Below are 13,950 nucleotides of genomic sequence, written 5' to 3'. Positions count from 1 at the left end.
TAGAGTATAGAGGTCCATTTTCTGGAATTCTGTGATAGTACAGTTTAACTTTTGCATTTCTTTCCATTTCTTCATAGCTCTTCATCAAGGAAAAGAGTCCAGTTCAGCCATCTGGCCAACGAGCAAGCTCTCAGAGTCTACTATTTACTCATTTCCTTTTTTCTGTACAACAAACCTGGCCTAACCATTTGCGTTTTCTCTCCCAGCCTCTAAAAGTTTGCCAAAGGGTGGACTCCTGCAGGACAAGTCATGTCTAAATTGATGTGTTTGAAGGAATTTTCTTTAACTTATAATCATTGACATATTTTTTGATTTATTTTTTTCCTCTGTGCTGCCTTGGAATACGGCCCCTACTCTATTTTAACTGCACACTGATAGTGATATATTGTGAGTAAAACGGGTTCCCAGCAGCCCGGAGTCCAGTTCCCCCTGTCTTTCTCTAGAAGAGAAACTTCTTTTATTTTCTGTGCAGTTTCAGTTTCTTTTTTTCCCCCCTTTTGGTTTTTATGTTGCATGTAGCAGTGATATCATGCCCCAACTCCCTCATCCAACATGGTCTGCAGAATACCCGGGAGCTGGAGAACCCCGAGTGCAGGGGACCCCCATTATGTCCATCCACCATACCACATCCTCCTGCCCCAGCCTCCTGCCAAGTCCTGGCACCGTCTTATTTTTCCACTTGAAAATAAGATGGGACATGATGAAACAGTGTTTCCCTTGAAGGTCATGTATCAGTACCTGTAGGAGACACTGAATAGGCTGAAGTAATTGCCACAATGGCTCTAGAGATGCCCCATCACCCCGAGTCATTGGCATGCTTGCCTTTAATAAATTATAGTCAGCTCCTTTTGCCCTTGAGCTTGATTTCCTATTCTTAAGGAAACACATATTCTACATATATATTCCTCTGTGGTGATATATATTATATATTTATATACGACATCTACAGGTACTTTATATGTAAAAATGCATATTTTTATATATAAGTGTAGAGACATTTTATAGAGTGATGTCTTTAATATATATATGCCTCTCTACATGAGAAAATGTTTAGGGATCTAATTGGACCCCCAACTTTGGGACTGTAAGTATCTAAATTTCTGTACAAATATTTCCATAGAGATGACTATTTCCTACAGTCTGTGACATCCCCTTATTTTAAAATAAAGCTTCTCCTTCAATCATTACTCACTAGGCCTTTCTGGGCATGAGACGTTATAGAAGATACATTTACTTGTCTGCGCTTAAAAGGTGAACCCAGGAATTTTCTCCATTTTGTTAATGTGCATGATAGAGGTTAGAGTAAAAGAAATGTAATGTTTCCAAGTCCCTAACTTCCTCAAGGAGTAGAACTCTCTTACCCGACACGGTGTGGTGACCTAAAGGCCAGCACTTTAGCTTGCAACTTAGAGCAATGCTGCTTTTAGTAGCACCAGCAATAAGCATTGGGTCTTTCCTTCCACATTTGCAACTTCATACAGGACAATACTCAACCTGAAAGCCAGGTCAGTTCACAGCTCTGGAATTTGGAGATGTCACAGACCTCAGTCTCCCCACATTCCTTTGCAAGAGGCAACTTGATCATCTGATTTGGGCTGGTCTTCAGAGTTCACTGAATACAAACAAAACAGAAAACCTCGCTCCAGTTTGCAGCACACATCTGCCAAAGTGGACTCCGTGGCTCCCTTCTGCAGAATAACTTTCAAGATAGCTTTAGGGTCTGGCCCCTTCCAAACCTGTAAAACTGCCTACTGTATCAAAAGAACCTTTAGACACAGATGGGAAAATGTGATATTAATGAACGTACAGTTCTAGTGGCAAATGCCATTGTCTTTCTCAGCCACAGTGTGTGGTGGAGACCAGAAATGCCGAGCTTGCACCATGCTGCTGACATCATTTCGCTTTTCCTTTCCCCTCTTTCCAGCCTTGGAAAACCACTGGAATATATTTCTTTTCCTTCTGGAAGGTAATAGGAGGAATTTTGCTAAGTGAAGATATCAGTTCTTATTTACAGGACTTGAAAGAATATTCTGTGATTCCCAGAGTCAAGACAAGTCAATGCTTCAACCTTATACCTTGGTGGACATTCCCCCCTCCCCCCATGGATATTTTTACTTTTTAAATTTGCTTACTGCTGAGCATCTGAAGTATTCATCCAGAGTTCAGACTCATTCTTGGAAAGAATCCTTTCTTTAGTGGCCTGGTTTTAAGCAGGAGGATATGATCTGAAAAGTGTTTGTGACGTGGGCAGATTTTTATTTTCTTCCATACAAGTCTTCCTGGAGAATTTGCTCATTCAAAACCTAAAGTATTTTTCCCTCTGCAGTTGGAAAACTCCACCTGAGCTTCTCAGCCCAGCTCTGCTTTTTCTGTCCCTTCCACCCACCCTGGAAATTAAGATTCTGCTGTTGGAAATTGGCTGACAATTTGGTTGCTGATGCAGGAGGCAGATGGTGCTGAGAACAGGATGGAGTCCAACTCCCTCTTCCATCCCAGGCTTGGCTCACAAAGGCTAGCCAACAGAGAACCTGAGTTTGAGAGCTGATTGTCAGTTTGACGTGAGGAAAAAACAGTAACTAAGCCACATTTACAGCAGCCACTTCTCCACGGGTTTCTTTCTTGGGATCACGACCTTTGAAAGGAGAGGAAGAGGTGTCCAAGAGTGTGTCTGAGAAGTCTTCCTGTTTGAAACACTGAGGAGTAACCGGATAGCTTGGAGGCACTCCATTAGGGAAAGACTTTTGTTTCATCTCTACAAATGGCAGTAGGAGTCATAATGGAAATATTGGATGAATATCCACTTCATTGTGGTGAAGGAAAGCCCATAAAAGCTTTTCTTCCATTGTGCAACTGCTAGGATAGAGTCCTTAGGAGGAAGGTGAGGGTCTATTTCTTGGCAACCACATAACCTCTTTGAATCTGGCACTAGTCCAAGAATAAGAACCTTATTATGTGGTCCAGAGAGAAAACTGAGTCCCTAGAGGCTTATATATCTGCCTTCCCTGAGTCAAGGCAGCCTCTGGGAGCAATTAATTGAGCATAAAGTTTCAAGAACCCAAAGACGGAATGACAAGTAGCTACATCATTCTCACTTCTCAGAGTCTGTCTGATCCATGTCTCTGGAAGCTGCCACAGCACTCTGTAGTCCTAACTCTGTGGACCGGGGCTGCACAACCAAGATACGAGCAATTTCCCACTCTTGGCAACTCTAGGAGCATCTCCTAGACCGTCACCTCTGAAAAACCACTGTGATTTGCAAGAAACCATTGAAGTTACACTGTACACAATCCAATTCTTGGGAGCTTCCAGGTTCTCACTCTGCTCTCTTTAGTGCCAATGTCGATTATAGCTGTTCTTCCACGGGGATCCACTAGATGTCCTCAGTGGTCTACTTTGTATTACTGCTGAAATCCTGGGCTAAACTCTCCCCTTTCAGAGGATTGGAAACGAGTGCCTGTGGTGATTTATGTAAAAGAAAAAAAATCAGCAAACAATAAAGAAGAGGGGACACTTTATGTGGCCAGAGAATAAAGAAAGAACTTATTTCTGCTTGAGAATTTTCAACGTTGCTTTTTGAAAACCTAAGTTTGGGGTTGGAAGTGGCACTGTGGTATTGAAATTGACCTTGCCCCCTTGACATCATCTGAAGACAAGGAAACAATCAACCAGAACGGGAAACAAAAAACACCAGGGGTTCTGGACAGCGATGAGTCACTGAAATAAAATCAAAGGATCAGGAAGCCAGAGAGAATGTTGGGGGTGGGATTTTCCAAATTAGGAGGTCTACAACTTAATTTTGATATAATTTTATTTTATAACCTGGGAGTATAATTTTACACTGAGAGTCCAAGCCTTCTGGAATAGCTACTACCCAGGGAGGTGAACCTTCATCCATTTTTTTAGACTAAAAGTATGTTCTTGTTTGTGACTCATAGTGGCCCTGGAAAGCCTCTGACCGATCATTCCCCAGATGGGGGCTGAATGGGCTTTACCTTTAGAGAGGATCTGGAAATGTGTAGGTGAAGACACCTGAGAGGGGGGATCCTGTAAAAATGGATGACTCCACAAATAGAGCAAAAGAACTGCCTGTCCCAACCCATGGTCCCCTGGGCTAGATAATGTTATTCACACAGGTTTGTCAACGTGTGGGACTCGATCATTTTTAACCCTTCCTGTTTTGTCTTGGAGCCTCTCATTGGTCATTCTTGCTGAGTTTCTGTGTGTGGTGCTTATTTGTCTTTGAGATTTCTATTTAGTATTTGGTGTGAGTGTCATAAGGATGAGTGGAAAGGAATGACGAGTAATAGCATGTTTTCTTTTTTATGCATATGCTGCTTTGGAATGTGACTGCTTATAATTAACATTTAATCTTCTTATAGAAAATGTCTTTTTTTTTTTTGCTGCTTCGATTACCAGTTTCAGCCTGTTCCTGCATGCTAACCGTATGAAATTTTAGAACAATGCATGGTCTCCAGCGCAGACAATAATAATGGTTGCAAACAGTCCCTGAAAGGCCCTGGTTTGAAGTTGTGTTTCCTCCTGAGCCCTTATGAAGTAGGAGACTTAAGTCACCCATTATGATGGACTTAGCTCTGGCAAAATCATTTCAAAAATAATTCCACCCCCGTCCTCCCCTTCCTTGTCCTTAAAGATGGTCTATATATAAATAAGAACTTTCTTTCCCTATAAATGTGTCAGATTCTATTATTGTATATGAACCCAAAACGGCAGTATGAAAATGAAAACCAGGGACTGTTGCTAATGAGAGGCATAGCATTTCAGAGGTTGATGGGCTTCGCTTCTGCTACAGCATTTGATTAAAAATTTTTTTGAAAACAATTTATCTACAGTGAAACAAAAAAATCATCCTCATTTCCTTCCTCAGTGTAAATAACAAATCAATATTTCTAAGGGGGGAGAAAAAGAAACAAGGAGGGGGTGGGGGGACAAAAAAAGCGAGTGCTCTCCAAACTGAATACCAGATCTGGATGCATTTAAAATAACTTTATTTTGAAGTCAATTGAAGACCTTTCCCCCTTTCTTGACTTCAGTCACTGCTGCGTGGAGTATCTGGGCATTCACACCATACCTTCTAAACACTTCTGATTCAAATGCTATAGTGGAACCTTCATCCCCTCCCGAACCCCACTATTTTTTTATTTTTGGGTGAAAGCTAAGCTCAGGAATGATGAACCGCTCATTGAACAGGACTGGGGCTGCATGATGAGGCCCTAAGCAATGGACTCGCTAAGATACGAAAGGAACATGTCACTGAAAATGTGAACCAAGTTTACAGGAATGGAATTGCTGCTGAAGAGATCTCTCATTCATCTCTGCCAGTGCCTGTTCTTCACAATCATAACGTTACCCTTGCTTGACAAATATACTGTATGGCAAGTCATAAAGGTCTTAGAACAGGACTTGACCCATTTGAGAGATTTAAACCCCTCTTCCTAGTGACTGTAACATTCAAAGAGGGCAAAACCACAAGCCGTATTTTAAAATAAGAGAGCAACCATTCTCCACAAAGGGAAAGAAAGAGGCGGGGAATGACTTTGAGAAGGGAAGGTGTGGGTGCCGGGAATAACAACTCCTGGCGAAGTTTACTATTTGACCACGATGCTTGGAATAAATATGAATTTTTCGCCTCTCTTCCGAGAGAAGCAGATCACTTCATGCTGAGTGATAAGCAAATAGGCTTGTCAGTTGTGGCATCAATGTGAGGTTACAAAAAACTTCTCACGGAATTTCTGAATAACTGAAATATCCTTTGGCTAGAAGGGTAAGGTGAGGGAGCTGGAGAATCGCTGCAGTGGAACCTTCAGCTTTGGGAGGTTTAGCACTTTGGTTCACCAGGCAGCGAGGCACCCCTGCCCCCTGCATGCTGGCTTTGAAGCAGCTGCCAATGCTACATGCAGTTCTCCATAGGATAGTGTACCTGACACCTAATCTCTTATTTCATGTCACACTTTTTTCATCTGTTTCCGCCGCTATTTTTTTTATATGAGGAAACAGTGAAGGATTCACCAATAGTCTGGTTGCTTCCTAGAAATTTTGGTGGGAGGGGAGAGAAAAGCAGATGCGATTTTGAGATTCTCTCGACTTGAGCAGAAAATACACCCATGAGTAGTTAAATGCATTCCAATAGACCAACGTTCTCATATGCTCTTGGTGATTTCTTATTTGTGCACTGCCTCTAATGTCAAATACGCAGCGTTAGCCTTGAGTAGCTGCATTTCTTATATGGACAGATTTGGATATTTGTTCTGTCAAGAGTAAATTTAAATTCCTGTAGGCATCATGTAAACTCACTCTGGGGAAGTTCAGCGGAGGCATCCCCAGATTCTATATTAACACATAATCGCTTCGCATCTAATTTGATGAAAGCTTGTCCCTGGCTTTGCCTAATACCCAGAAATGGATGGAAATTAGAAAGCCTACATATTAGATATTTTTGCATCTTGCAAAAATCATTTATTGTACCAAATAAGGAAGTAATTGATTGGCTATGTGTATATCTGTCCTCCTGTATTAATTGTGCCTTGGGAAGATTATGTTGGCTATATTTTTTGCTGTCTGTAATGTGCTTTTTTCCTCATCGAAGATCCCGATTATAATCAGCTGTGTCCTTTTGCTGTGGCCACCGGCTTTACCTAGAGAAGAAAAATAATATACCACAGCTTTGGGGAGACTATAAAGACAATTCACATTTTCTCTGCTTTTTTGTTGAATGTACAATCAAACTGTTACCAACAGTCACTCTGCATTCTGTTTTGGGTCAAGACTGTCAATGTGAACTAAGACCTGTGTTAAATCCCTTCAGCCCCCTTACAGCTGCCTTGCTGAGTGTGACCTTGCCATTAACTGCCGCTCTTCCTCTCCTCCCATCCACCCACATGGTTTTAGCCAAGATGTCCATCTACAAGAGAATGAGACGGGCATGTTGTTTTGATTGCGGACGTTCTGAGCGTGACTGCTCGTGCATGTCAGGCCGTGTGCGTGGTAACATGGACACCCCTGAGCGAGCCTTCCCACTCTCTTCTGTCTCTGTTAATGATTGCTCCACCAGTTTCCGTGCCTGTAAGTTTAACCCCGACACACACAGTTCCGTGTCTGTGCTGTCTGTGGTATCATCTCCGTCTTGTGCTGTGCCTGTGGTTCTGTGAGTTTGTCCGGCTGGTGTTTCCCTCCTACTGTGACCTGGTGTGTGGTGACATATTGCTGCTGTTGCCTGTTGTTTGTGCTGGGGAAGGCCTGCCTTTCCTGCTCAACTCCCTGTGCTTCTCTCAGCGTGCAGGACTATAGAATTGCAGCCGGGCGTTTCTCTCCTTTAAATAGGCATAAGTGGAAATGAATGTGCTAGCAAACCAAATGCTCTGTTTATCTGAGAAGTGTGGAGATGTATAGCTTTTATACTTTAATATTGGGGGGACTGCCTATTAGATTGGGTTGAAGAAGGAGAAGACTCTAGAGAGAGTAAGTTAACTCTAGCATTAAATTGCTTCGGGTGAGCTTAGTTTCCAAAATACAGCAGTGTTTACCTGCAGATGGATTTTTTTTTTATTATGTCTCCCTAACCTGTATCTCATTTCTCCAGTGCCAGATTGTGTCCTGTGTTCTGGAAAAGAACGTTCTAAATCTGCCAACCTATATAGACTGATTGATTTTAGAGTACCCCCTCCCTGCCCCCCACTCCCCAGAAAGATCACTAATTCAAAGGATTGTTCCATAAATAGCTTTTATTTTTCCCATGTTTAACCTTGATATGGTGTAGCAGTTGTGGTACAAATCACAATGAAAACTGTCAGCTATGAGCCTCCCTGGTTTCCTCGAGACCACAGGCCTTCGGGGGCAGTTTTCTTTGTCTCCCACAAACTCACAGATGTTGAAAAATTTGCCAAGGTATTGCACCTGGTAGTCAGCAAAGCTAAGCTATGCCAGATACCTAAGATTTTCCTAATCCTTATCATCAACACAAACTTTGATAGAGATTTACTCTATTAAAAGCTGCAGCTTGTACATGTTGGATATGGATCTTTACCTAAGGTAGAAGAGGGTTGTGGTTTTCACTGAATACTTGGGTGCCACGAAGTATGACGATTAACCTTTTTTATTATTGTTGTTATTACTATTGTTGGGCTGAAGTGATAGCACGATGGGTAGGGGATTTGCCTTGCACACAGCAGACTCGGGTTTGATTCCTCCGTCCCTCTCGGAGAGCTCAGCAAGCTACTCAGAGCATCCCACCTGCACGGCAGAGCCTGGCAAGCTCCCCATGTATTCGATATGCCAAAAACAGTAACAACAAGTCTCAAATAGAGACGTTACTGGTGCCTGCTCGAGCAAATCGCTGAACAGTGGGAGGACAGTGCTATTATTATTATTATTGTTTTGGAGACCACCCTAAATAGTACTCAGGACTTACTCATAACTTTGTGCTCAAGGATCGATCACTCCTGGCGAGTCTCAAAGGACCATCTGGGACACCAGGGAATCCATCCCAGGTCAGCTTCATGCAAGTCAGGCACCTTATCTGCTGCACTGTCTCTCCACCTGAACTGTTAACCCTCCTTCCAGTTTTGTTAGCATGGGAAATAGGCAGTAATTCTTCCTTTTTTTTGCTTCTTACTTCTCTCTGAAAGCACCCGTATATTTATTGGTGACCATGTTTCTATTTCCTCCTTTTCAAAGTATCCACAGTAGGTTGGACACTATGATAGGGTTTAATTGACACTGGAAGCAAGGAAGGAGAACACTTCGCTCATGAGCATCGAAGGCCCTGAAAAGCTTGCTTAATTAGCCTGTGAAGCGGTTTCAGCCTGGTATGCTATGACAATAGTTCAGTGGAGACTTCTAGGGCTAAGGAAGTTTTGAATTTCCTGTATAGAGCAGGATGCTGTGGGCATGACCAGAGCAGATGTGTGTACTTGAAGTTCAGATCTGAGATATGATCTGGGTATCATGCTGTTCTAGAAGCATTTGGAAAAGTTAGATCTAGAGTCTAGTGAGTCATCCTCTCTGAACCATCCTTCCCTGCTTCTTAGAAACTGAATTCATGTTTCAAAGTGATAGCTAATAAAAATTGTCAAGAGAGCTTTTGGACAATCCCAACCACTCCCAACTGGTCCCAAGTTCTAGAAAAGAAGCTTCCTTTCAAATCTTTTCTGTGAATTTTACAGCATAAATCTTTGTCTTTTTATTCTCACTCTAAGAATTTTCTCTTTTCTAGGAGACTGTCTTACTGTGGACTGGGTCTACAGAAAAATAGGTCTATCAGGTGGCAAGACATTGGGGAGAAAGAGCAAAGTTGACTCAGGAGCAAGAATGCACAGTTCAGCTTCATTCCTGTGATGTTGATGATTATAACCACCAACTGCTTAGGCTACACATATGCCAAAGGAGTAACTGTTGTTTTCAGATAACCAATGGATTCTATCACCTTGACCATTTAGTGGAGAACAGAGCTTTGGCTCTAAACCAGGGCCTTGAGGTCACTTCTTAGCATTGGCTATACATACCAGTCATAGCAAAGCCTGATCCCTGTATGAATCCCATGATATCCGGTATGTATTATTTCTTATTTATCCAGGATGAACTATCACTGGGGACATTTCTCAGTTCTGCAATTTAATCCAGGCTTTGATAGAGCCCAGAGGAGGAAAACTTGGGGTGGAATCGTTTGGTTCTCTCAGCAACATCCCGTGCCTGAGAGCGTTGTCTTTCCCACCTCTAAAATCAGCCCCACCATGGAAAGCAGGCAGACTGGGGGCTGTGTGTTGAAGCCTTAACTGGTACTGACAGCTCAGGCGAGGGGGGTGCCTACTCAGTTTCATCAGTCTTCCTGCCGTCGTCACTCCATCACACAAAAGCAGATTTCATCCGTCCCTGTGTGAGACCACTCACCTTTGACCGTTAATAATAAGTTAGAAAAATCCATTCCAATTTGAACCCCTTCATGCACCCACATAAGCCCTTCTTCTTCAATTAAAGGATGTCTGTCTGTATGCAGAATTCCACTGGCAAGGCTCCAATAGCAATCCTGGGCTTTCCTTGCGGGTGGTGGGACTGGGTGGTGCCCATTTGACAGAGCTGGTTGACTCAAAGAGCAGTGGTGAGAGTGGGCTTTTCATTAAATATGAGCAGATGTGAAATGTAGAGGGTTTGGCAATTAGAAATGGCAGGAGAATGGCCCTTGAATCAAAGTAAGGTCAGATGGGCGGATCAGATTACTTCTCTTACATTCTTTAGTTGTTCTGAAAATCATTCTGAATTAGTGTCAGCAGAACCATGATGGGTTTTGCCCTTTGTCTTTTATGCTGGGGCAGTATTGTTTCCCAAGACACTCATTAAAGGTCATTATATTATTACGGAACTTGCTTTGGTCAGAGTTTCCCAGTTGAGCCCGTGTGCTTTGGGGATGGCCTAATTCATTTCTCTCTCGCCTTTCATCGTCTCCCCTTTTCTTAGTTTTTCTTATAAGGGAAAGATTTCCGTTTCTGAGAGACTTTCAATTGAAACACAAAGTCCCATTATATGCTTTCTGAAGTGGGAAGAGAAGTAGCCAGTTCCCACAGGAGTGGTAATATATTAAAATTGTTCACACCATTTTTTAAGACCTGCCTTCCAACAGCAGGGAGCGCTGTGCAGCCCACCTCTCCTTGGAGCCATGGCCCACCTTACCCGGAGATTTGTTGTTAAGGCAGGTACAAGTCTAACTGTCTCCTCTCACACTCACAAATGTAAGGCCAGACTGTGCTGACACGAAGGTCCTCAGAGAAGAAGGACTTATTTTTAGAAGACCCACAAAACAAAGTGCCAGGAAAGAGGCAAATAGTTTTAAGGAGCCATTTCAAGATCCTCCTATTGAATATGGTAATCTGGCATTGGTGTACATTCTGCTTCTTTTCATCAGCCTGATTTTGTCTCTATTTCACCTCTTCTTGGAGGCGTAGGGATGGAACCCGAGTTTTCACCAAGCTATCTTCTTATACTATCAAATGGGGGGGGGTGGTGGTGAGGAAAAAGATGTCTAGCAACATACACATGCACATGAATATAGATTTAGGTTGCCATACATTCTGTTTCCCCTTTCTAAAATAATCTCTGCTCAGAATTTATTCTTACTATTAAAGTCTTAAGCTGATAGCTGATTGCTATGTAATGGAAAAGGACAATTAAAATTGTTATGTGACAACATAGGACCCTGTTGATTCAAACCCACTGAGACCTGCCTAATATATGCTGGCCACAAACCATCAGTTATCCAAACAAGAACAAATTAATCATGTGGTAGAGAAGCATATCTTTCCATTTGTGCTCAGAAGTAATTTTAGAGCAAGTACTTGTGTGATCTCTCTCACCAACCTTTCAATTTATTAACAGTTCAAACCTGTATAATTACATAAACCCTTTTGCAAACTAGTATAGCTAATTTTAAATTGTGCATGACTCTAGAGGGATAAATATAATAAAAAGAGGCATTCAACCCCTATGGTTGAGAGAAGTCCAATGAAATTAGGTTGAAGAGAGATGTAACAAAATCAATTCAAGTGTAGTCTTTGGTCTTGGCAGATTATAAACAAAAAGCAACCTATCCCAAGTAGCTTCTATCTTCAATAGAACTAAAGTCACTCCAGTGAACTAATGGCATTAGAAGTATGTAAAATCAGACACCAGGCAGGAGGAAGAGGAAATAGCTCAAGGAAGTGCCTCTCGTTGGATATACCCAGTACTGAAGGTCTTTAATACCCCTAGTAGGTTGATTAGATTTATTATACTACACTTTAAAGTTAGAAGCCTATAATTATCTCATTCCTTTTATGTATGGTTGATTTTTGATTTGGGGACCACACCCAGTGGTGCTCGAGGCTTACTTCTGTCTTTGTGCTCAGGGATCACTCCTGGCAAGGTTCAGGAGACCATACGTAATGTCAGGGATTCAAACCGGATCAGACGCATGCCAGGCAGGCTGTTTTACTGTCCCTTGGCCTTTTTAATGTATAGTTTTAAGCAATTTCCTAAGGTTTCTTAATCCTAATTTTTATTTATTGGGGGAGAGGGGGCTGGTTTTTAAACCTATAACTCCCCCTCCCCTTCCCCACCCTGCCCACTCTCATTGGTGACAGAAAATAGAAGGATCCCTAAAGGAAGTTCAATCTGAATCAGCTTAGCCATCTTTTTCCAAACATCTTTTTTTTTTAAAAAAGTCATGCCTTCTAAAACTGCATTTTCTTCCATTTTTCTTCTGCTCATTGTTGTGTGGTCTGTCTGCTCCTGTCTCTGTTTCTTTCCTGATCCCCTTCTCCTTCTCTCAGTGTTGATGAAACCAAACTTGAAAGTACGTTTTGGTTTCTACTCTAGCCCATAGATCAGTGTTGGCTAGGGTTCTCAATTGGCCATTGATACTTCATTCCAAGAGGTAATAGAGGAAGGTGAAAAGACCAGGAAGCCATTCATCTAGTCACTGAGACTACTGGTTTTGGAAACCAAGGACACTTCTTTGAGTAGCAAAGCTACAGAAGTCACTTCCTCTTGCTGCACGTTGTGGTGACCTGGTCTAGCATTTGGTTACCTGGAACTGTGCCTCCCTCAATGCTTAGGCGGCAGTCAGCTCATGAAATCAGCATTGTGGGGGAAAAATCATGTGACCATCTCAAAAGATCTCCAAACCAAAGAGGTTTCCATTCATCATGGATTGCTGGTGTATTCAGGTTAGAGTCAAATAAAATTGTTGGCTTGTCTGTTCCATGAAGACATGTTCGATGCATATGCGAAAGAGAAAATGAACTGGGCACAAAAATATGGGGGTTCTTCTTTTCAAAAGGAGCCCTTGGAAACAGGTTTCAGGTAGAAAGCAGAATTGTTAGAGAACAGGATTCTTGTAGACATCCCATCACTTGGGCACCGGGGCACCTTCCCAGCTGTAAGAGGTTTTTATAACTCACGTGGCTCTAAATGGACAAACTAGAAAACACGTTGGCGTGCCACAAGGAAGTTGAGCAGATACCCTCATGCGAGGTGACATGGAAATACATTTGCATTTTAATTTTAGGACAGTGGCCAGTCTATAGAATACTCACCCTGACAGCTCCTACCAGCAAGCAGCAGAGTCCCCATCTTGGCTCTGTGGTGGAGGACAGAGGTGGCTAGTTAGTCCCCCATCTCCCTCCCCTCTCTGCTATCTCAGGCGACAGATGCCAGGGCCAGCCCGCCTTCCACTTGAGGTTTCTTGTCAAGGCTGTGCCTTTAGCCCAAATCCTGACCTTTACGGTATGAAATAAAGTACTGATGAACAAGCAGAGGTTTGAATTAGAGCAGGCTTGGAGCAAATGTCAAGTCCATCTCTGCCTCCCTCTCCACCTGCACCAGGAGCCTGGATTTAGACCCAGTCTGGAGTTTGCAGTGCCTTAGGCTTTATGGGTCTGGGGAGACATAACTTATTAACAAAGAGTTATTAAATTTTTATCAATTTTACAACACAATGTAAATGCCTCCTATGAATCTACATTGTATTCATTATCATTTAAAACGTTAATTAAGTCAAAGTTGCATTTAATTTCTCTCTAAATGGGCCTCTGGGAAGAGGCTTTTAGAAACATCTGTGGGAGCTGCGACCCTCAGAGACAGGGAATCCCCCAGCCCACACTCAGGGTAGCTCTGATTTGATTGCTCTCGCCTGTCTGTGGCTAATTTGTTGTGATGCGATTAAGCATTGTCTCATATTAGTATCAGAGCTATAATGGTGTAAAGCCACCTAAGAGGGACATGGGGGGCAGCAAAACAGACTCCCTAGATCCTGCCTTCAAATCCTCCCCAAAGGGGCACTTGATCTCAGCCCCTCTGTTCTCAATTGTGCCTTGGGATTCTCCCTTCACACACTGGACCCAGTTGGATGTTGTTTTTCATCTCAGATGGACATTTGTCATCCAGCCATGGAAAATATCCTGATGT

The 13,950-nt window shown here is 42.5% G+C and overlaps 1 protein-coding gene across 20 annotated transcripts in view; it reads left to right on the top strand.

Moving 5' to 3' along the window:
- The window catches only part of KCNMA1 (potassium calcium-activated channel subfamily M alpha 1), a 771,897-nt gene that overhangs the window by 628,768 nt on the left and 129,179 nt on the right, over positions 1-13,950 (top strand). For 4 of the 20 annotated variants that reach the window (XM_056113554.1, XM_056113552.1, XM_056113551.1 and 1 more), the window contains one exon: positions 6,907-7,080. The exons of the other annotated variants lie outside the window; for them this stretch is intronic. In XM_056113554.1, the coding sequence (XP_055969529.1) occupies positions 6,907-7,080 (174 nt within the window). The remainder of the gene's footprint in view (positions 1-6,906; positions 7,081-13,950) is intronic. 20 annotated transcript variants of the gene reach the window in all.

This window comes from Sorex fumeus, unplaced genomic scaffold, assembly GCF_029834395.1.
Source record: "Sorex fumeus unplaced genomic scaffold, SorFum_2.1 ptg000020l, whole genome shotgun sequence".
NCBI classification, from domain to species: Eukaryota; Metazoa; Chordata; class Mammalia; order Eulipotyphla; family Soricidae; genus Sorex; species Sorex fumeus.
The sequence above is the reverse complement of the archived record's forward strand: the minus strand, read 5'-3'. Positions and strand labels throughout refer to the sequence as shown.